At 37.2% G+C, this 24,332-nt stretch overlaps 1 protein-coding gene across 1 annotated transcript; it reads left to right on the top strand.

Annotated features, from left to right (window-relative positions):
• The first annotated feature begins 516 nt into the window (after positions 1 to 516).
• On the top strand, positions 517 to 23,994 carry LOC139733307 (beta-galactosidase-like). The gene is made up of 14 exons (XM_071644143.1): positions 517 to 647; positions 1,968 to 2,140; positions 2,879 to 3,029; positions 4,184 to 4,244; positions 9,009 to 9,103; positions 9,746 to 9,926; positions 10,798 to 10,856; positions 12,363 to 12,484; positions 13,938 to 14,094; positions 15,281 to 15,445; positions 17,553 to 17,660; positions 18,486 to 18,617; positions 19,247 to 19,504; positions 20,302 to 23,994. The coding sequence occupies exons 1-14, from the start codon at positions 576 to 578 to the stop codon at positions 20,611 to 20,613; spliced, it is 2,046 nt and encodes a 681-aa protein (XP_071500244.1). The 5' UTR covers positions 517 to 575; the 3' UTR covers positions 20,614 to 23,994.
• Positions 23,995 to 24,332: the final 338 nt, after the last annotated feature.

Genomic DNA, 24,332 nt, shown 5'->3' with positions numbered 1-24,332 from the left:
AAGGCATTTATATATGACAGAAACATTTCTCATCGTTTCCAGGGCTGCCAACTCTCACGCATTGAGCGTGAGACTCACGCATTTTGGTCCTTTCTCACTCTAAAACTTTATTTCATTTGCATGCATTTCTATTGATCTCACTCATTTTGACTCCTAAATTATAGCATTGGCCTATGGGAGTCTCACTCTCAACTAGTTTCCAGTGTTGGCAGCCCTGCGTTTCTGCACATCGCAACCATAACGGACAAAGTTGCCCGTAATTTCAAGGCAATGTATCTTTGAAATTAACTCGGTTCTGAATTCTATTTAGTCTAACGAAGCCCCGCGATTTCTTGAAACCCTATGGCTATGCATTTTTTTTACTGCCTTATCGAAACAGACTTTGGGAGTAACTGTTGCAAGCAAATCTCAGTGCAGTGAAGTCTCTCACTCGGTGTTGGTGACTGTTATTGTCATCACGTGACATGCATAACCATCATGTGATTTACTCACTCTTTGCATGGTGAACCCACCCACCGAAACACATCAGCTGGCATCGACTCCTACGTTACTAAACTTAAACTCTGAAGGGCAGCATGGGTGCAGCAAGGTCACATATTCCGCAACTACTTATCTGCATCTTTATACTTGTTCTAGCTGTTAAACAGGTAAGAATGTCCTGAATATTTGTAGTTCTTTCGATCAAGGAGGAGCGCGTAGTCCTACCCCTTCAATAATGTGTACTGTATCCAGTAATGCTCACTCGAACTCATCACCCCCCACTGCTCATCGAGCCGCTGCCGCGCCCGCAGCTAGCACTGCAGCTGCACACTCCATTCTACTATAGCGCAGCAGCTGTGTGTCGTTTCCGCTACTAGATTCTAGTCCTACTGTGTAGAGTAAAATACCCAGTTTTTGGCAGGATGCCTAATTGTGACAGGGACACTTTCATTCATCAATTTGACAATATTAAAAATCAGCGAATGAACATTGATCATGTGTATGTTTGCTTATAATTTAATTCCCACTGACACTGTGTAGGAGTGTAGAACACAAGCAGGATCAGGAGTTACTCATAGGATGAGTCGTATCGCAAGTGTTATTTTACGGGAAGTGAAACGTTTCCTATATTGGGCCTTTTCATTAACTCTTTATGTGCCACGTTCGCACGTCCGACTCAGTCGACGGCATGCCAACTTTGCATATTCTGCTCAAACGTACCAATCCGCCCAATCTGATCGATAAATCGCCAAATGCCGCAGTACACACTACAATGAAAGCATTTCTCGCGCTTCCGTTCCTCTCACGTATAGCTTGCATTTCATGTAGTACGTGATTGACTATCACGAGATGTTCTCTAAGTACTGGATTTGAGAGGTGCAAGTTTCTGTCACTGTTTTGTGTGCAAAAGTCATGCCTTTGCAGTAATGTAGCTACTGGTCATGTGAAAGAAAAACAATCATAGATTTGTCATACAATGATACATCATAGCAAAGCTTGGCATTTTTCTCTACAACTTTACTCACTATTTGCCCAGCTGAATAGAAATCTTATAGAAGTTACATAGACTTGAAAAACAGAATGTTATCTCAAAGCATGAAACAGGTCGTGTCTCAGAATGATGTGGCACAAAGGGGGTTTCCACCATGGCACATGAAGAGTTAATGAGTGAAATGGCCCCTGCCACAAAATAGGCACCCTGTACAAAGCCTATGGCAAACAGGGTAAATTTATTTTACTCTATTGTTAGTAATCTACCTTAAGTGTTGCAATACGTCTAGGTCCTCCTACTTCTTCTTCTGAGCTTCTTCTTCTTCTTCTACTACTGCTACTATAGTACTACTACTGCTACTATAGTACTACTACTACTACTACTACTATTTATTTACTACTTATTCTATAAAATACTACTCTAAGTCTTTCCTGTTTGTTTGATTTTTGTATGTTTGTTTGTCATTTGTTTGTGTGCTTCTTTGTTTTTCTTGCAGGCCTCACCAGCTGGGCGATCTTTCACCATTGACTATGACACCAACACATTTCTGAAAGATGGACAACCATTTCGCTACATTTCGGGGAGCTTTCACTACAGCCGGGTTCCAGCATTTTACTGGCAAGACCGACTTGACAAAATGAAGATGGCAGGTCTCAATGCTGTGCAAACGTAAGAAAGCAAACCAAAAATGCATTGAAATAAATTGAGCTGAAAATTCTGCAAAATGAATGTTTTATTAGAGAATGTGATAGTGGGTGCTGTTGATATGTCTATCTTAATAGTGTTGATGTAGAGGGTCTATCTTTATATCTGTCAATAATTCGGATTGTGTATAGCTGCATCTATCTATCCATCTCATTTTCCCTTGTTCTCACTCCCTACCCCCCATCTCTGTTCTTTTTTTTTGTCACGTAGAAATTTTAGATATTCACATATTGACATTCATGCACAAAATTAAATGATGTATAAAACAAATAATATGGGCCGTGACGCGAGAAAAGGGCCCTTAGCACCGCTTCGTGCAAACGCCAGAAAACAGCGCGGAAGTTAGACAAAGCAATACGCGCAAAATAGATCAACTAGAAAACTGCGCGCACATGCATAGACGCATTAAAAAGTGACAGGATTTGGGCCAAACATGCTGATTTGAATGTCGTAATTGGGGCATTTATGAGTGGAATTTCAGAAAAAGGTTTGCATATTTAAACGCGTTAGAGTTCCTTCTACAATGTGAAGGTGAAAACTCATTTTCGGTATTTAATGCCCCAAGGGCCCTTTTCTCACGTCACGGCCCATATGATTTGACAGGTAGCTACAAACAGTCTAAATATTCTGAATACGATTCCAGTTAATATTGGATATCCATCTCTGTTCTTCCCCTTTTATGTGTGGATGTGTGTGTACCAGGTACGTCATGTGGAACTACCATGAGCCCTCCCCTGGGGAGTACAATTTTACCGGGGACCGCGATCTCTTCGCCTTCTTGAAGATGGTCAACGACACTGGCCTGGCGGTCATTCTCAGGGCTGGACCATACATATGTGGAGAGTGGGATTTGGTAGGCTATACAGCTTAATTATAGAGATAGTTACCAAGAGGCCCCTACAATGTACTTGCAATTACCATCTACATAATACTTGCAGTGTATGTATCAAATGCCAGAGGCCATGCCAGCAGATTCTGGATCCCGCACTCCAGCTCACAAGTTTTCTCTTCATCTTTCTTTCCTTGTACCTGCAGAGAGTGGAACAACCTAAAGAAGAATCCTGCAATCTTCCTGCCACTCAATGTTTTTAATAAACAAAGCATTGAGGGAAGCCCTCATCTAACATCCAGTCATGCCAATAATATTTAGTGCCTCGGCACTTCACATTTACATATTACTGCACAACTTATTGTTCACATGTACATGTAGATATGATTTGCCCTAGAAGGTTTGTTAGTGCCATGACGGCATGCACACCACTCTGCAGGGCGCTGATCTTCTATGGAAGAAGAAGTATATTGTAGTGGTCTCTGGTCTATTGGCATGGCTTGGGAAAGACAGGGCCGGCCGAGCGTTTTCAAAAAGGGGGGGGGGGGGCACTTCCGGGTTTCATGAGCTAACAAGCAAAAAAAAAAAAGCCTACTAGTGCACTAGTGGCATGCTTGTCCATAACAAAGAACAATGTAATCATTTCGACGACATATTTAAAATGGACTAGTTTACCTTGATTATCATCTATTGATGGGCTTTTGAATCTCTGCAATCTGATTTCATTGTTAGTTATCGTGCATTGATTTGTACTGATCCACACTAAGCCATGTATCTGGTAAAATTTGAATGCATGGCCATGCATCTGGTAAAATCTGAACACATGGCTCAAGCCTTGTGTAGTATTGCAGGTGTACTGGGTGCATGATGGAGAAAAAGGTTGAATTTCATTAATTTACAGGCCCCTCTTATAAAATGAATCATGCACAGGCCTACATGCTGTATTTTGTGGTTCAGGAAGGACTGGACGCTGTCATTTAACTTTGGAAACAGTCTGGTATCTACTCGCTGCACTATAAACAGTTTAAACAGTCGCTCATCCAATTCTCACCAATCCACTCTGTCCTGTGGATCATTTGTACGATCGAGTTTGAACACATATTGGTAGAATAAAGATGGATGTTTTTCCACTCTCTTTTAATACCATTTGATTTCTCTCTTCTTTTTTTCCATCCCAGGGCGGTCTTCCCGCTTGGCTTCTGAAAATACCAGACGTTGTCTTACGCTCATCAAATGACTGTAAGTGGACAAAATACATATGAGTTCTATTTGAATATGATTGTCAATATTTTCTTGTAAAGGAGCAGTTTTGTTTGTTTTTTTAAATGTTTTTTTTTTGCCAATGGCATGTCAAGAATCTGAATTGAGTACGTGGACTTTGCTATGGTGTGATCAATAATGAATTTGATATTTGGTGATCTTTGACTTTCATATATCAAAAGCATCATCAAAATATTCACATCGATAGATGTGGACTGATTTACTATTGTATTCAAATCTGTGTGTATCTACTAGTAGACTGATAGTGTGATCTTTTACTTTATATTAAACACATCATCAAAATATTCACATGGATAGATGTGGACTGATTATCTTATGTATTCAAATATGTATATCACATATCTATGCTAGTAGACTGATAGTGAATACCCATTCAACTTAACTATTAAATAGTCAATAGTACAATCAGGGTATGCAATTGCATAACAGGGTAAAAATGAGAAAACTTAGTGAAAATGTGCTTTTTGCTGTTTGTTGTAGCTGAGTGTTCAAATTTTCATTTCATGTAAAGAAAGAGTCAAAATTTTGCATTTAACTGCATAAATTAGCATTTTAATTGGGGGTGTCAAATTACATTGAAATGACTAATATCTTGGAAAAATTCATTTAAAAAAAAGTGAATGTTTTTTTCATCTGAAATTGCTTTTAGATATTCCTAATAGATACCCCTTTCATTCACCACTAGCACAAAACCGTGACATATCACAAAATATGAATTAATGTCATATTTTCACTACTCAAAATGGATGATCAATTTTGTAGGCATTACTTTTAATTCATATAAAACCACTTTTATATATTTCATAATATTTCACTTTTGCAAAAGAGTGAAGAGGTGAAGCTTTCAGGAATAGGTGACAGACATATACTGGCCATTATCACAAAGTTTCATGAATTTAGGGCTGGTATTTTGAAAGATATGATATTTTTCATCAAAAAGTTATCTGTACAGTTTGACCTTGAATGTGCGCATAATGTTTGGATCCATTCTCATATTTGAAAACACAGATAGAAGAATGAATATATGATTTGTGATGACTTGAGTTGATATCCAAGCTGTGACACTCAAACAATGACATATTTAGCCAAAATACTATGTTTTTACTTATGATATCTTTAAAAATTGAAAAAGCATTGAAATGAGAACACTGAACACTTATCATATGACCTTAATGCAGTAGAACATTGGCGTGGATCAGTCTTATTTTTCCTCAGCAATTTGTAAAAATATAAAAGAATAAGTTCTTATTGCTCAAATTTGCTAAAATTTTCACACAATGGATTACTACATATATGTACAATTCATGGCTAAAAAAAGCAAGAATATTCAATAAGGGGAAAAGATTCTTTTAAGTAGTCAAATTAGGATATACCTCACTGAAAATGATAACAAAAATGGCTGCACTTATTCTCCTCAGCATTTGAAAATGGCTCAAAACTCAAAACTGGCTGAACATTTATTGGCAAACAGCACACCATATTGTAGTGTATCTGCAGTACTTCAAGGAAAAGCAGAAAAATAAGCTGTTTCTCCATGTAATGATGTATAGCTGTACAGCATGGGTTAAAAGGTCACAATGTCACAAAAATAAGCCAGCATTACACTCCTACCATGACGGGACCTCAGACCTCATATTTTTTATTGCATGCAAGCAATGCAGGGAAAAATCCATTAATTTGATACCTAACACATAGGGGTAGACTTAAAATTCGGACCTCAATTCTTGATTTTACATAAGTTGTAAATCACTTTTTTTGATGCGTTACATGGGTTTTTGGCCATTTTTTGGTAATTAATCTTTAATGATTAATAGTAAATGAGAAGAAATTAGCCATTGTATTACCACATGTGATTATTAATGTCTCAGCATGCTGCATGTGAATTTTGAAGTCAGTTGGTGCATTCTTTTAGAAGTTACAATTTTTTAAAGTGAGAAAGTTATGATTGCATACCCTGATTGCGCTTACCACCAAATGTGGACTGATTTTAATACTAATGTATTCAAATCTGTGTATATCTATGCTGGTAGACTGAGAGAGAATATCCATTCAACTTAACTACAGTGCATTAAATGTGGACTGATTTACTAAATGTATTCAAATCTGTGTGTATCTATGCTAGTAGACTGATAGTGAATATGCATTCAATTTAAAGGGATCGTATAGTTTTGGTTGAGACCTAATTTCAGGTTTCTAACATTTTTTGATGAGATAATGAGAAACCTCTCATGAAATATGAAAGAACATGTAATTCTTTGAGGAATTCAACGTTTGTTTGATGGTCAATAGCACAATCAGGGTATGCAATTGTGTAACAGGGCAAAAATGAAAAAACTTGGTGAAAATGCTTTTTTTGTTGTTTGTTGTAGCTGAGTGTTCAAATTTTCGTTTCATGTAAAGAAAGAGTCAAAATTTTGCATTAAACTGCACATAAATTAGCATTTAAATTAGGGGTGTCGAATTACATTGAAATGACTAATATATTGGAAAAATTCATTTAAAAAAAGGAGAATGTTTTTTTCATCTGATATTGCTGTTACACTGTAGATATTCCTGAGAAATATCCCTTTCATTCACCACCAGCACATAGCCATGACATATCACAAAATATGAATGATTTTCATATTTTCACTTCTCGAAATGGATGATCAATTTTGTAGGCATTATTTTGAATTCAAATAAAACCACTTTTACATATTTTATCATATTTCACTTTTGCCAAAGAGTGAAGAGGCCAAACTTTCAGGAATAGGTAACAGACATATAGTGGCCATTATTACAAATTTTTATGAAATGAGGGCTGGTACTTTGGAAGATATTATATTTTTCATCAAAAAATTATCTGTACAGTTTGACCTTGAATGTGCGCACAGTGTTTGGATCAATTCTCATATTTGTAAACACAGATAGAAGAATGAATGTGAGATTTATGATGACTTGAGTTGATATCCAAGCTGTGACACTCAAACAATGACATATTAAGCCAAAATACTATGTTTTTGCTTATGATATCTTTAGAAATTGAACAAGCATTGAAATATGAACACTGAACACTTATCATATGACCTTCATGCAGTATAACATGGGCGTGTATCGCACTTTTTTATGCTCAGCAATTTGTAAAAATAATAAAAAATAAGTTCCTATTGCTCAAATTTGCTAAAATTTTCACATAATAGATTTCTACATATGTACAATTCATGGTTAAAAAAACAAGGATATTCAATAAGGGGAAAACATTCTTTAATGTAGTCAAATTAGGATATACCTCACTGATAATACTGAAAAACGGCTGCACTTATTTTACTCAGCATTTGAAAATGGCTCAAAACTCAAAACTGGCTGAACATTTATTGGCAAACAGCGCACCATATTGTAGTGTGTCTTCAGTACTTTCAGGAAAAGCAGAAAAATAAGCTGTTTCTCCATGTATAGCTGTACAGCATGGGTTAAAAGGTCACAATGTCACAAAAATAAGCCAGCATTACACTCCTACCAGGATGGGACTTCAGACCTTATAACTTTCTCCAGCTGAAAGAACCACTGTTTTGTATTGCATGCAAGCAATGCCAGGAAAAAATCCGTTAATTTGATACCAAACACATAGGGGTAGACTTAAAATATGGACCTCAAATCTTGATTTTACGTAAGTTGTAAAACGCTTTTTTTGATGCATTACGTGGGTTTTGGGGGACTTTTTGGTAATTAATCTTTAATAATTAACAGTAAATGAGAAGAAATTAGCTATTGTCTTACCACATGTGATTACTGATGTCTTAGCATGCTGCATGTGAATTTTTAAGTCAGTTGGTGCATTCTTTTAGAAGTTACAATTTTTTAAAGTGAGAAAGTCATGATTGCATACCCTGATTGTGCTTATCACCTGATGAAAATTGGTTTTGAATTGGCTGAGATATCCAAAACAGAGCAATTCTAATAAAGTGTGGGACCCACACTTTATTACGATCGTTTTGTTTTACCTTGTTTTTGGATGTTTCAGTCATTCCAAACCCGATTTTCATCAAATAAACTTTGAATTCCCCTTAAAATGGTATGCTCTGCACTATATCATAAGTGTTTTCTTAGTATCTCGCAAGTTAAAAGCCCAATTTTCATCTCCACCAATACTGTACCATCCATCGGATTTGGAGAGTGTCGAGATAAGCCCACAGAACTGTGTAAGAGTTCTGTGGATAAGCCCCTCGATGTTCAAGCGGATCACAAAAACCTATGTACTTACGTTATTACTATACATGCTGCAACCAGCAGATGGCGCTCCACGTTTTACGTTTGAAATCAGATTGCTGTAACCGTCGGTGCTTGTGTTTCTCAAACCAGAGATCTCTCAAATGAAATAGGGGTTGGTTTTTCATTTCTCACTAAATAATTACAAAACATTTGACCATGATATTTACTACACATAATCAGTATAGTACAATGTTCATTCATGTAAAGTTTCATGAAGTTTCATGATGTCTGCAAATGGGATTCCATACCTTTAACTATTCCCTACTAACCAAACTGTGATGACGAGTTGAATTCAGTGTGCATTTCCGAGTCATGGCTGTGACTGTCACCTTAAGCTTGCTTTCTGGTTATGAAGAGCAACCATTGTTTATAATGTCATGAATAGAGTGTGAATATGTCAGTAAGCATGTAAGCATGTAAAACATATTGATTTTTTGTTCTCCATATCTCATATTTCATGTATGAAACGTGAAGTGTACATGTCGCAAGTCACCGTTTGGATGAATTACCTCCTACCAAAGTTGGTGCCATACCTGTATGCGAATGGAGGCCCTATCATTATGGTGCAGGTGTGTATAAATTTTAAAAGGATTTCTATCTTCCAAAATCTTTTCTGTGCTTTTCTTTTCTGTCCATTACCATCTTTACTACTACTACTTTACTACTACCTGTATGTGGGGCTGAAGAGAAAGCAAGAAACAGTGTTATCGGGTCCAATGTGTTGAGGCAAGCTCTCAAGCTGGGAAGATCGGTGACCACTGCTGAAGATTGATAACGATTAATATGTTACCCATGGGAGTAGCAGATCTGTAGGGTATGGGTTAAATCTTGGTTAAATCTTGTCATTTTTAGATGAAATATAACAGATTATAAAGAAAGTGATTATGATGCCACATGAGTTACCTTTTTTTTTTTTTTTTTTTTTTTTTTTTGGGGGGGGGAGGGAGAGCTGGGGTGTGGGGCCAATAGGGGGTCACCCCCACCCATTCAAGGAACCCCTGCTTTGATAGTCATTTGAAGGGTAGCTTTTTTTTGGGGGGGGGGGGTATGTATTTTTTCATTCTTCTATAATTTAGAGCCACAAAAGTTGGGGATGGGAGCTGCCGCCATGTTTCCACAGCTCCTAATTCATGCAGCTTCCGTGTATTTTCTCTGCTTTTTCATGGCAATGATAATTCTAAAGAAACTCCACCCGTCTGTTCTCTGTCCAGGTGGAGAATGAGTATGGCAGCTACGAGACTTGCGACCACGAGTACCAGCGCATGCTCTACCACCTCTTCCGCACCAACCTTGGTGACAGTGCTCTCCTCTTCACCACCGACGGACCGGGCGATCACATGCTGCAGTGCGGCACGCTGCAGGACATGTATGCCACCATAGACTTTGGCGCAGGTAACAATGATGATAGTAATAGGGAAGATGATAAAGATGATAATGATAAAAATAGTAATAATAATAATAATAATAACGATACTACTACTACTACTACTACTACTCCTACTAGTAGTAATAATGATAATAATAATAATGACAATGATAATGATGATGATGATAATAAAAATAATAATACTGATAATGTTGACTATAATAATAATAAAAGTAATAATAATACATTTATATTGCACATTTTCCATAAATGTACATGTTCAAATGCGCTTTACCTGTGGATTATTAACAGTAATGAAACAAGTGAGGTAAAAATAGCCTTGTTGTCTGTTGATGCTCATAAACACAAGTGTCGTTTCTGTATTATGGCTAACACTGTGTATGTGTATGTATTTCTCTGCTTTGTTTGCCAGTTGGCATGCACACAGGAATGCTTTCTTTGCAGATGAACAGATTACAGACAAATCGTCAATGAATAGCGATTACCTAATCCCCCCCCCCCCAAAAAAAAAAAAGAATTCCTGTTATGCCACCATGACCTTCATTTTGGACTATCGCTACTCCCGAGTGGGCTTGCTTACTTTACTATTAGGTCAAATTTCGATTGATTACTGAAAACAGATAAAAATGCTTGACACTAATGACAGTTTTAGTGCAGTCATTAAAAGTCATTGCCATCACTGTCACATATGTCATGATGTAAGCAATACATTTGGATAATTTGGGTTTTGTGGTACAAAGCTGTCATACAGTGTCATACAGTCTGTTTGAATTCATTTTGCTTAGTTTTCATACAAATTTATATTATCATGCATTCTCTAAGAAACCAGAGAACATGTAACAATTTTTAAAAATCTCTTTATTTTTTTCTTGTTAGGCACAAATGCATCTTCAGCTTTCAAAGAAATGAGGAAATTTGAGCCAAAGGGTCCTTTGGTAAGTGAAAATTCAGGTGTATTTCAAGTACGTCAAGGAATGGGTGTTTTAATTTAGTATTCCCATACATCTTGAATTTTGATTACATTTCTGCGTACAATTCACACTCCAACATTGCAAATTTCAGAGACTTCAATGCTCAACACAATGAGTAAACCTGCATAAAAACATTTTTGTGTTGTTTTGTTGTTTTTGTTGGGTTTTTTTTGCAACAGATGATGTGTGCAAAGTCTCACACAGCTGTAACAGTCTTGTGATCAGTATTGCCGAAATAAACATACATATCTAGTTTGAACAGTTCAGTTTACAGAACTGTAATTTTGAGACGGAAAAAACAAAAGACGAAGATTGGTCAAGTACCTTTCTCCATGAAGGAAGACAAGTTTCTTCATAGTGATAACATAAGTAAGGAGAAAAAATGATTATCCTGTTGAGGGCAAGTCCCGAGTATAGTTTGGCAGGTGTCTATGGGAAATGCGTGTTGTAGCAAAACCAGTCCATCAGACAAAGTAAACTAGAAAAGCACTCTGAAAGTGCAGACCTCCACCAAGCAGCTAATTCCTACCTATAGTGTATCATACACTCACGATGAAAATCGTCCAGTTTCCCATTATAGAAGCCTCTGTTTACATCATCAGCTTGCAGCTGCACGGTGCCTCCTACAAGTAGATCAGGCACTATGTAAAGAGCGCATATGCAAACCTCAAATACATGCAGCGTGACCTCTCAAGTTCATTGACCCTATCTGCAAAAAAGATACAAAATCCTTTGAAAATCCATGTAAATTCCCGAATCACTACCAACATCTAGTCATTTGTTTCTTTAGTCATTATAAACTTTTCGCACAAGTTTCAATCAAATCTGTTTAAAACAACTTTTTGAGTTATTTTGCAAACAGACAAACCAATGGCAATGATCACTTAAAGGGACTGTACAGTACTGGTTGAGGTAGGGATTCATGTTTTGAACATTCCTAAGTGAGATAATGAAAAGCCTCTTATGAAATATGAAAGAGCATGTAATTTTAAGAAGGATTCAACGTTTATTTGATGAAAATTGGTTTTCAAATTGCTGAGATATCAAAAAAAGTGCTAATAATAAAAGGCAACATGCCCCAACTTTATTAGTATCTCTTTGTTTCACCTTGTTTTTGGATATCTCAGCCATTTCAAAACCGATTTTCATCGAATAAACTTTTGATACCCCTTAGAACTGCATGCTCTTTGACATCTCATAGAGTGGTTTCTGAATATCTCACAAAACGTTAAAAGCTAAATCTTCACCTCGACCAGAACTGTACACACCCTTTAACCTCCTCCTTCCTTGGAGGAGGTAATAAATTTTCCACGCATCCATACTGTTTTCACTCGTGTGGTTTATATAGAATAGTAGAATATCTTTTTTGTGTGTCTTCAATAAGATTCTGGTCTATAATTTTGTTGTGTCAGTAAAATTGTAATGTTGTGTATTGACAGTTTGTTGTCTTACACCCTGCTGCTTTTCAAGGTCAATTCAGAGTATTACACTGGCTGGCTTGACCACTGGGAAGGCAAACACCAGACAGTCTCATCATCTGCAGTGGCCAAGTCACTGGACGCTCTCCTGAAGCTTGGAGCCAGTGTTAACATGTCAGTACTTATTATTATAACCAATGAGTAGAGGGGACTTTGCTGTGAATGATGGAAGAACGATATATTTCATTTTGATTATCTAAAAATTTTCTTATTAGCTCTAATTTCTACTAGTCATGATCAGTGTGAGAGAGAGGAAAAGATGATGTGTGTAGTTTTATTTGTGTAAAATCTGCAGATTCATTGTCTAATTACTTGACTGACACTTCTTAACCCTAACTAGGCCGGGGGGGGGGGCCTCCGAGGCCCCCCTCGACATTTCGCGCGATGTATCGCTATCGCGAGAAGATATCGCCGTGACGTTTCATAACTTTTTTCTTTCGAGTCTCCCGCATCTTTTGACACCAAATTTGCGATGCCGGGGCACGCGGTTCAGAAGTTGCGCATAAATATGCACATGCATGTCAGACCAAAAAATGCTCAAAAACGTGAATTCGTGTACAATTTCAATGCAAACTGTGTTTACAGGCAAATTTCATAAAAGCATGATTATTTTGGGGTTTTATTGATAAAAATCAATTAATAACATATTTTCTTGTTCGGAACAATGTCGCGGGCAAATTTCATCGAAAAAACAATGAAAAACATAAAGTAAAAAAACAATGAAATACATAAGAAATTCAAAAACAATAAAATACTTAGGAAATTTTTTCTGATCGCGCAATTTTTTTCTCTTACATTTGCTAAGGACACTAAAAAGAATATTTACACAAAAAATGTGCCTGTTTTGAGGTTTATTTAGTGATTTATACCAAATTATCTGATTTCATGCATCATTATGCATAAATTAGCATAATTTAGTGTAAATTATAATTTTTGAAAAAAATAACTTCATGGTACTTTAGATTACATCATAGGCAATGTGTGTGCCAATTTTCGTCGCAATCGCGCGGTAGACGGCAGAGATCTGGAGGGGGGGCCTGGGAGGCCCCCCCCCCCCCCCCCCCCCCTCCCCATCTACCTAAATAGCCGGCCTAGTTAGGGTTAACTGATGTGAGTACAACTGTATATTGTATACTTTGATACATGTGTATTCAAGTGCATTACATAACCCTAGCTCATGTACTTTATTTTCTGATATCCAATTCACTGTCAGTCAACTTGATAGAAAGAAAACTCTCAAAAGGAAGAACAGCATACCTAACATGTTGTGGCTTTACTACAGACGTTACATAGTGGGAGGGGCTTAGTGTGGCGAAAGTGAGTGGAACAACACAAGACATAATATGTGGTGCCATGGAATCATAAAGGCTACGGCAGTCATGGCAGGTTGTAACTCCTGACTAGTGAGAAGATTCTACTCGTGTATCAATACAAAGCTTTGCTGGACACTTTTGTTTGTGATTGATGCATATAATTTCTATGACTTTTGAGAGTATGACCATTTGCTGGGTAATCTGCAATGTAAATGCAGTCATTTGCTTTTATGATTCTGCTGCTTTTCGTACAGGTATATGTTTGAAGGTGGCACCAACTTCGGCTTTTGGAACGGCGCTAACTACCCGTCCTTCCGGCCCCAGCCCACTAGCTATGACTACGATGCCCCGCTGACGGAAGCAGGTGACCCCACAGAGAAATACATGGCCATCAGACAGGTCATCAGTAAGGTAGGATGCTACTCTGTGTATCATTCTTTACACCGTGTAACATTTCTCATGTAGACACCATGAGCTGGTGTTTTGTAAATTTGAATGAAAGTACAAATGCAACATGCTATTACACTGATAGCCACTGATTAGCTAAAGTTCAGTTATGCTCCTAGCCTGCACTTCTCAACCTTTTTTGACCTGCAGCCCACTTTCGCTCCTACAAAGTTTTTTAGGCCCAGTTACATGTGTATATTTGATAATGATCCTTTTATTTCTATTTTGCGAAGATATTGCTGTAAGCTTTGTGCGTTATGGTGTACCTAGAAATAAGGTGGACTTCTACCTATTTTACAAATTGAAAAATAAAAATAAATTCAGTTTTATACAGCTTTTATTACTTTTAACTCTTTATGTGCCACGTTCGCACCTCCGACTCAGTCGACGGCATGCCCACTTCGCATATTCTGCTCAACAAACAAAGCCGCCAAGACCGATCGATAAACCGCTAATCACTGCTAATCCCGCGGCACAATGAAAGCGTTTCTCGTGCTTTTGTTCCTCTCATATACGGCTTGCATTTTATGTGGTGATCAACTATCAAGCGATGTTTCCAACTAGATTTGCTCGTACATTCTAAGTTTCTGTCACCGTTTAATGTGCAAAAATCATGCATTTACAGTAATGTAGCAACTAGTCATTCAAAAAAAAATTGAAAATAGAGACGTCAAACAATTTATATCGAAACAAAGCTTGGCATTCCTCTTTAACTTTGCCTACTATTATGCCCATCTTAACAGAAATTTGTAGAAGTTATACAAATTGGAAAAACAGAATTCTTTCTCAAAGCATGACTACCTTCGTGTCTAAGAATAACGTGGCACACAGGGGGTTTCCACCATGGCACATAAAGAGTTAGTGAAAGAAGCTCGTATCTGTTTGTGATCGACCCCATGGTATTTTTTTTTTTTCTGTCTTCTTTGAAACATATTCTATTTCCTTGCACAGGTGTGAATGTGACTTTTGCATCTGAAACTCATAAGTTTTTTAATTTAACGATTTAATGTCATTGTAGTGTCTGTGATAAAATGAAGACAAAAAAAAGGTAGAATTTGTCAAAGCACACACATATTTTACATACATCGATGAAGCCAAAGTTGCAGGAACAGCTCAAATTTTACTCTATTGATGTCTTTTTACATTGCAGTACAGCCCCATACCGGTTGGACCCATACCACCGCCTACAAAGAAGTACGCCTACGGGATGATTGACATGCAGTTTACTGCAACCATTTTTGATGTTTTAGACCAGTTGTGTCCATACGGACCCATCTCGACTGACTACCCTATCACCATGGAGGAGATGCAACAAGTGAGGGCGCTTTTCTATTTCTTTTCTCTTTTTTTTTTTTTTTTTTGGGGGGGGGGGGGGGGGGGGTGCAGGGCTAATTTTCTTAACCCTAACCAGGCCGGGCTTTTTTGGGTGTTCTGTGGCCGGCCCCAACCCCCCCGAGATCTCGGCCATCGATCGCGCAATCGCCATGAAATTTGGCACGTGCTTTACCTGTGGCGTATTCTACCAAGCTATACAAAAAGAAATGAAAATTTTCGTCATAATAATTAATAATGCTAATATATGCATGAAATCATACATTTTGCTCTAAATCAGAAATTAAAGCTCCTAGAATCCTAATTTTTGGTGAAAACATTCTTTGTAGCATTCCTAACAATGTGCTTGAAAAAAGAATTGGTATCAAAATCAATTTCTTATCTATTTTATTGTTTTATGAATTTCTTATGTATTTCTCTATTTTTTCGACCTTTTGTTTTATCAATCTTTTTCTGCAAAATTTATGACAGAACCTATTTCAAGCATAATTATGCTAAACATAATTAGTTTCAGCCTATGAAAGTGAAAATAATCATATCTTTATGAATAAGAAGAGAAAACTCCATTTGCATAGACTTTTTACACAAAATCACATTTTTGAGCCATTTTCGGTCTGACAGGCATGAATAAAACATCATGCAGCGTCGTAACGGTATGCGGGATTTTCGTGAAAATGGTGTCAAAAGATGCGCGAGACCTGAAAGTAAAAAGTCAGCGAACGGCGCGGTCAAAAAATTTCGCGTGGCGGAGTAGTCATGAAAAATGTCGAGGGGGGGGGGGTTGATTCAACCCCCCTGCCTTTTTAGGGTTAAAGTCAAAAATATTTGTTTATGAATGTATATGCTCAACAAAAGTGTTTCCCTCTTAGTTCATACAGTGTACTCCCATTATAACAAGCACGCTACCACAAAATTCTTTTTGCGATGTAGTATTACGAAATCCAGGTTCCAAAGTTATCATCTACATGTAAATATGCTTTGCTGTTCGGCTATAATGAAATTGTGATATACTTAGAGAAAACTGCTGGTCCTGAGGATTTCGTTACAAAGGGGGTCCACCTGTATTGTATGTCTTTCTGGAGGCTCATTCATCAGACCAAAGAGAAAGAAAAGGAGGTGGAGGCATTGCAGTAAGGGTTCAGAGTTCATTGTGGATCACTACCACAAACTGGCTTTGACTCAGTTAAGTAGTAAAACTGGCTGGTACAAAGTAGGCGAAAAATCCAAAGCTGGTTCCTTCTCATTTGGTCTATTATGATATATAGCGATTCATGCAAACCTACAGTACACTATGTCCCCCAAAAAATTACAATCAGATTTTCGCATTAATAACACCCAATATGATTGAACTGTCTAAATGCTCCATGTACTTCAGGGTCTTAAAATATAGCATCTTAGCTCTAGTTTGCAGAAAACCCCATTCAATTTGGTTAAGCGGTCATAGAGAAATGTGGATTCTTGTAAAACATGTCATGAGTCTGATTCTTCCAAGTTTAGCACTTAGATGCTCCTGTGTGTGAACACAGCAGACAGAACTTGGAGGGAAGAGATTCCTGACATGCTCTACAAAATCCCTCATTTCTCTTTCACCACTGAAGCAAATCGAATGGGGTTTTCTGTAAGATGTGGGCCATGAGTTATAGTTTTGTACCCTAAAATTGTATATGGATTGATTCACAATTTTTAAAGTTATCATTGCGGAGGGTACCGGTGTAATTTTTTGGGGGGACATACAGTACATAGCTAAAGATAGAGAGAGAAAAAAACCCTGTGTAAAATTACTACCGTTCATTTTTCAAGACTAGGTCTCTTTTGTATGCATATGATCATAAGTGAACATATCTGGCTTTGCAGTGTATGTGTAACTGCCTTAAAACATTCTGTTAAAGAATCAGCACCTTTTTCTTTTTTAATAACAGCAAAATGTTCCGTGAAATGTCAACGACTGAGAACTGAGTTCTCACATGTAGCTAATCATTTGTACTCCAGAGTGACCATGAATTGCCAAGGATCAAGAATTCAATTCTCACACTTGGCGAATCCCTGAACTCAAAGCAACAACTGTACATCTCAAATCTTATCACTCCCAGTACCAAGGCTTCATGCTGTATCGGACTCAGCTCCAGCAGGACTACAACAACCCAACGAACCTGTCAATCGAAGGCATCAGAGACAGGGGTTATGTAATGGTGAATGGGGTAAGTGACCTTTCCCTCCCCCCTTTTAGTTTCCTTTTCTTGCCTTTTTCTTTCTGGTCTTTTTGCTTTTCTCTATCGTTGTCTGTTCATTCCCTTTGTATTTTTTCCCCATTCTCCTACTCTTGCTCTTCTACAGTGTACCTTAGGTATTCTCCTTTTTCTTTTACTTTGTCTTCTTTCTCCTGTTCATTTTTTGCGTCATGCTCTTGGACTTCTCTGTTTTCTTCTTCCATTTGTCTTCTTCTTTGTCTTCATATGTGCAATAATGCACGTCTGGCAAGTACTTGAAAATGTTGACTTGTGCATGTTACACAAACTGTTATACATCTCCAACGCGGACGCACGCACCTGCTTCATGTCATTTCATTTCATTTCATTCATTTCATTCCATTCCATTCCATTCCATTCCATTCCATTCCATTCCATTCCATTCCGTCCCGTTCCATTCCATTCCATTCTGTTCCATTTCATTTCATTTCACTTCACTTCACTTCACTTCACTTCACTTCACTTCATTTCATTTCATTTCATTTCATTTCATTTCATTTCATTTCATTTCATTTCATTTCATTTCATTTCATTTCATTTCATTTCATTTCATTTCATTTCATTTCATTTCATTTCATTTCATTTCATTTCATTTCATTTCATTTCATTTCCACATCTGCTTCAAATATACTTACACTTCCCAAGGAAAACATTTGCATAAGCATCTTTATATCTTTGTGTGATTATCTGTATATCTTTGTGTGTATATATATATCAGCAGTTTCCATGATGCTGACACCATATGTCCATCCTGTGTATTGACTTGTTTTATTGCAGACATGGCTTGGGACATTGAACAGAGTGAACTGCACAAGGATCACGATCACAGGAAGTACAGGCATGACCCTTGACATTCTTGTAGAGAACCAGGGACACGTCAACTATGGCTCAGGCTTGAATGACCCGAAGGTAGGAATACATGTATTAATAAAAAAAGAACTTGTAAAACCATGTTCATACCAACTCAGTATGTACAAGACATACATAGTCAAGTACCGTATATGCCAATAAACCATATTTTGTGAGTCTAAATTTTCGCGAATGGGGAATTCCTGACGATGTTGCGAGTGGTTAAATTAGCGATCGTGGAGTAGAGTACTGAACAGAGAAATGTACACGAGTACGTCACATCCACATCGAGATCAGAGTCAATATTTTCACATCTTTAATTTTGTGAATAGCACCCAACTCGTGAAATTCACGAAAGTAAAAACCTCACTAAATATTTGGTGTATACAGTAATCCTCTGCCCTCTATTGTGTGTAATTTTTTAAGGATACTGTGTGAATATGAGCAAAGAAAGATGTCTTTTGAAATAACAGGCAGCATTAGTGTCTTTCTTGTTGAAATGAACAGTGCTCTGTAAATATAAAATTTGGTAGGGTTCAAGTTAGAATTCCCCACATGGTCAAGTTGTTGAATTAAGATTTAGTTGAGGTCACACACACACACACACATACACGCAAAAAGAAAATCATACAATTTTGAAGTCCTTTATCTAACTGTATCCATGTATCTCCATGTGTGCTCCTTTGCAGGGCATTGTGGGTAATGTCACTCTCGACGGCGAAATCCTAAAATCGTGGAAAATCTACTCCCTTGATCTGGACAATGTGCTGCCCAAGCTTGTTAGCATATACGACCGAATACACCACAAGTCAGGAAATCTGGTGCAGGAAAGGATGCTGATTGGTAGTGACAATAACACCTTTGTCCCATCGTTTTATGTCGGGGCCTTTCCCAACGTGACGTCACCACCAATGGACACATTCATGAAGTCCAATGGGTGGACGAAGGTAAGATTGGATGGTACATTTTGTCTGCATAGCTATATATTTATTTTACTTTTTATATCTCTATTGGATGGATCGAAAGATAGACCGATAGATAGATAGATACATAGATAGATGGATATATAGATAGATAGATAGATAGATAAATAGATAGATAAATAGATAGATAGATAGATAGATAGATAGATAGATAGATAGATAGATAGATGGATAGATAGTGACAGATCGGTATACTGAGAAACACATGTGAAGTTTACTACATAGTCTGAATTTCTAGCTTTGAATGGTTTCCCAGACATCTGTGTGGTTCCCAGTTTCATACCCTCCAATATCTGGTCTACCTTTTGGTAAAATGTATGTAAGAATGTTGGCTTTTACTGTATTTTGCCTTAAAGATGTTAAATATTTCAATGGTGAAACAATATTGCAAAAGTACAAAATGGAATGTCTGCATCATAATCATTGCCTTGCCATGGCTTTACCTTTAATCTGTGGGTAACTCAGGGTCAAAATTTTAATTGAACTTTCACCACATGCATCTTTGGATGCAACTGCAAAATGACAGCTAGATGTGCATGTTGCATGATGTACCTTTCTGTGTTAAACACATTGGCTGTTTCGGTATCTACAAGATACCCATCCTTTCGCAAAATCTGCACCATACTTGTTCTAAACAAATATGATCAAATGCCCCGACCCCTGTACACAGTTTTCAACATTAACTAAAAGATCTTATATAGTTATTACAATAGTATTAACTCTCCTTTCTGTCTTGTGCATTCATAACTAAATACGATCAGGGCCAAGCTTTCATCAACAACTTCAACTTAGGCCGCTATTGGCCCCGAGCTGGCCCGCAAGTCACCCTCTTTGTCCCCGCAAATTTGCTCCAAGTGAGTCCCGCCACAAACCATGTGCTGCTGTTTGAGCTGGAGAGACCTCCCTGCCTCGGGCAGACCACCCCCTGCACCCTGGAGTTTATTGATAGAGCCGTCATCAATGGGACGGTCAGTGCAGAGCATGACACCTTGTGGGGTCACCATGGCAACGACCGCATCCACGAAGGTCACGCATACCAGGATCTAGAAAGGCCCGTCTTGTCAGTAGAGTGAATGGTCTTCATGTGCCAAAGGGTAATCATACATCAGTACTTAATAGCCCGCTAGGAGCAGCGAGTTAATGAGATTCTATTGGGTATCGTGAAGAGATGAGATTGTGGATGAGATTCCTGAAGTACACTTGTTACCTTCAAAAATTGGGCTTGTAACATATTGAATGTTACAGTTCCATATGAAGCACCTGAGGGAAAGACCTGTATCGATCACCTTGCCACAATTTGCAGTCTTGAGACCCAGTGGTGGGGATGAAAGATCACTGAAAGTGATAGCAAGAACATGTCATGGCACAGGTTGAAATTGCTGCAGGGGATGTGTTCTGAACTCAATCAATCATTTGCCTGCACCTGGCCAGCTGATTGCAAAGAGGCATGTACAATGTATAATCCTTTTATTTCACATGTCCTTCTTGTGCTTTCCCTTTTTACAGAAAATCACCAAAAGTTAGTGTAGTGTTACTGTGTTGGTATCCTGAGGCTTATTAAAAACTTCATCATTTCATTACATCTTTACATCCTGATACACATGTTCTACATTCACAAATCATCTATACTATTTGATATCCTTTCCATGTCAGATTGCTATTTTCTTGCAGTCAACCTACACAAAATTTTGAACCATTTTGAATCTTATCATTTGCTAACAGCAGACAAATTAGATAAAAAATGCATTTGAATTTCTAATGTTGCAATTTTGTTGTGTATCAAAGGTCGTAATATTGTAGAAATGTATTCTACCTGATTTTTTGTTTAAGTGAAATTGTGTCAGCTGTAAGTATCATGTTCATTTCTATAAAGAATTTTATGTTCATTTTGTTTCAAACAAATGTCATTCTTGTGTTAAAGTTGTTTATGAATAAGTTATGTTACACTTGAGCTGTTTGTGTTGCATCAATTATAAACACTGCAGTTTCAGTCAATGTTGGTGGAAATTACTTGTTTGCTAAGTTATTTGATGCAAAACAGAATTTCCACAGTATTGAATTTTATTTAAGAATATCAAAGATATCTGAGATTTTCTAATGTTGATTTGTGTATCTGGAAATTTGCATACATATGAAACTTTTGCAAATTTTGTGAAGAGCCAAGCTTTGCAAAAATTAGATGCACACGAACGTTTTCTCATCTTCACAATGCAGTGAATGCCAGCGGCAATTCAGGGAAGTTTAAGAAAAAAAATGCTTTCTCCTCCAACTTTTAAAAAGTTTTGTGCTGAGAATGACTTTGATTTTACTGTCTTTTGTTTCTACATTTGTCACTTTTCACTCAAAATAAAGCATTACAATCTGTCTCCTCTAGTTAACAAGATTTTTGTTTTCATTGTCATATTCAACAATTATTATGGTAGTACAGTGTAGTATCAAAATAGGCTCTTCCAGGTTATGAAAAATCAAACTCTTTGTTTCCTCTTTTCAAGTCATACATTTAACCTCTGAATCCTTAAAGTTGTTATTCTTGTTTCCTGTCGTGGTTTTTGATAGAACAGATATGCTGCTACATTAATTTTGGTAGTAACAGAAAAGACTGATGTCTCATGAAACAGTAATTGAGGCAATTCAATGACTTTTCTTTATTGCATTAAAGATTTTCAAGTGAAAAAGTTATAAGGCGATGCAAGTAATATCCTAGTCGTTCTTTTTTTTTCTCTTGTCATTTTTAGCAAAAACAAAACAAAACAAAACAAAACAAAAACTTGTGCATCTTTGTGTTATGTTGACCCTGTCATTTGCTAAGCATTAACCCCTCAAGGGAGTGAAGAATTTTGTGCTCCAACTCTTGTTTGAGATTCTAGTAAATGTTATTTGTGTAGCGACAACTTCTTCATCAGCTTTGCTACATTGTGTATTTTTGTTAACATTAATTTTGTCGTTTTGCCACATGAGAAAGTGTTTTGACATTGCTTCACTTCATTCTCATACTGTCAGGAATGTTTTTTTTTTTTTAATTTGTGCGGGCTTAGAGCCTGGTTTGTCTACATGGTTTCTTTAATGAACTACCATAATGTCAGGGGTTTTTTTTTTCCACATACAAGATCAGCATCTTCTTTATTTTTGCAGCTGCTCTGTGAAAATTGGCTGTAATTGTTTCAGATAACATGAAAAAAAAAAGACTGCTTGAAAGGTAATATTTAATTTATGCATGCTGAAGTGTAATGTTTATTACGGTAACAATTTGTACCCGTATGATGCATGACATTTACAAAAAAAAAGTTTCATGCCATTGCATATTGTAATCGTAGCGGCACACCCCTCCCTTCCCCTTAAAAAAAAAGAAAAACAGACAAACAAATGAACAAGCAAACTAAAAGGAATCAAATTCCATAATGACGTGTAGCCTGATTTTAGTTATGTAACAATGTTTCCTTGTCAGTAATCAGCGTGCAATATTTATGTTATTGAAGCCTGATTTCCCTGCAAGTGGTGGTGAGTAGAGTTACTATATGTTGAAGTTACAACTGCTTTTGAACAGAGCTGTTACATTATGGATTATATTGTTGGGTGTTAGGGGCAGGAATAAAGGCCTGATATATAAATCTAATTATTACTTTAAGAGTGACTGACAGATGTCATTGACAGAATCTTGGTTTGAAAGTTTGTTTGTTTGTTTTTGTAGGCATATTCATGTAATCTGACAAAAAAAATCTAAGAACGCTTTTCTAAAACATATAATGTCACATAATCCTTTATTTTATTTTGGCCACGTAAGTGATGAAGCATTATGAATATTAAAGTCAACATGCATTTGCAATGTAATACTTCATTTAAGCTGGTGCATTATGTATACATTATGTTACAAGATATTCTGAAGCTGAGAATAACATGTGCAGATGTACCTACATACATACTTTGCAGTGAAGAAGACAACTACAATGTATTCAACCTCCATTGCTGTATTATGTTATGCATGTAGATTTCAAAGCGTTTGGTATTGTTGAAATGCCTGAAAATCCATAAATCTTGTTGATTTTGACTAGATATAATTGACTACTTTATAAGCTTTCCTGTCAGACTCGACTTTCTTCAGCAAATGAACAAGCAAACAAAACGGAATCAAATTCCATGATGACGTGTAGCCCGAATTCCCATACTCTGGAATGTGTGAGATTTTGTTTAATCCAGCTTTTACCTCATATTCCCACTAATAGTGACTATTAGACTTCCGTATTAGACATAGGTATGGCCCTCATTTCATGTACAATCCAAATACATTTCCTAATGATATATTTTGTCAGCTGATCATAAGAAGTTAACACAAGATCACGGTGTTCTGTTTATGTATTTCCTGCACGGAAACTGGTAACAGATTGTAGCTAGAAGATAGAATCCAAGCGATGGGCAGCAAGCGAGAGAGAAAAGAGAAAGAAAGAGCTCTGTTTTAAAAGGACATTAATGAAATGTTTCAGGTACTCTATAGATTTCATTGTCGCACTGAAACCCACAGAAGCCTACCAGCCACATGCACTCTTAAATGTTTTACTGCTGCGATGTGATTGAAATGTTAATAATGTACACAGTACACACGTAGACATCTTTGTGAAAAAGGATGAGGGTTTGCAACTGATTGACAAATTGCCCTACATCGACGTAAATAAGCACTGCATTGATCAGTGTTTTAGTAGTAGCCATGATGAAAGAAATCATGGGCATACATACTCGAGCAGGATTCGAACCTACAACCTCCTGATCTCCGGACAGGCGTCTTCTCCACTAGACCACC

Source organism: Diadema antillarum, unplaced genomic scaffold (assembly GCF_040938485.1).
Source record: "Diadema antillarum isolate AM-2024a unplaced genomic scaffold, OU_Dant_1.0 seq00000467_RagTag, whole genome shotgun sequence".
NCBI classification, from domain to species: Eukaryota; Metazoa; Echinodermata; class Echinoidea; order Diadematoida; family Diadematidae; genus Diadema; species Diadema antillarum.
The sequence above is the reverse complement of the archived record's forward strand: the minus strand, read 5'-3'. Positions and strand labels throughout refer to the sequence as shown.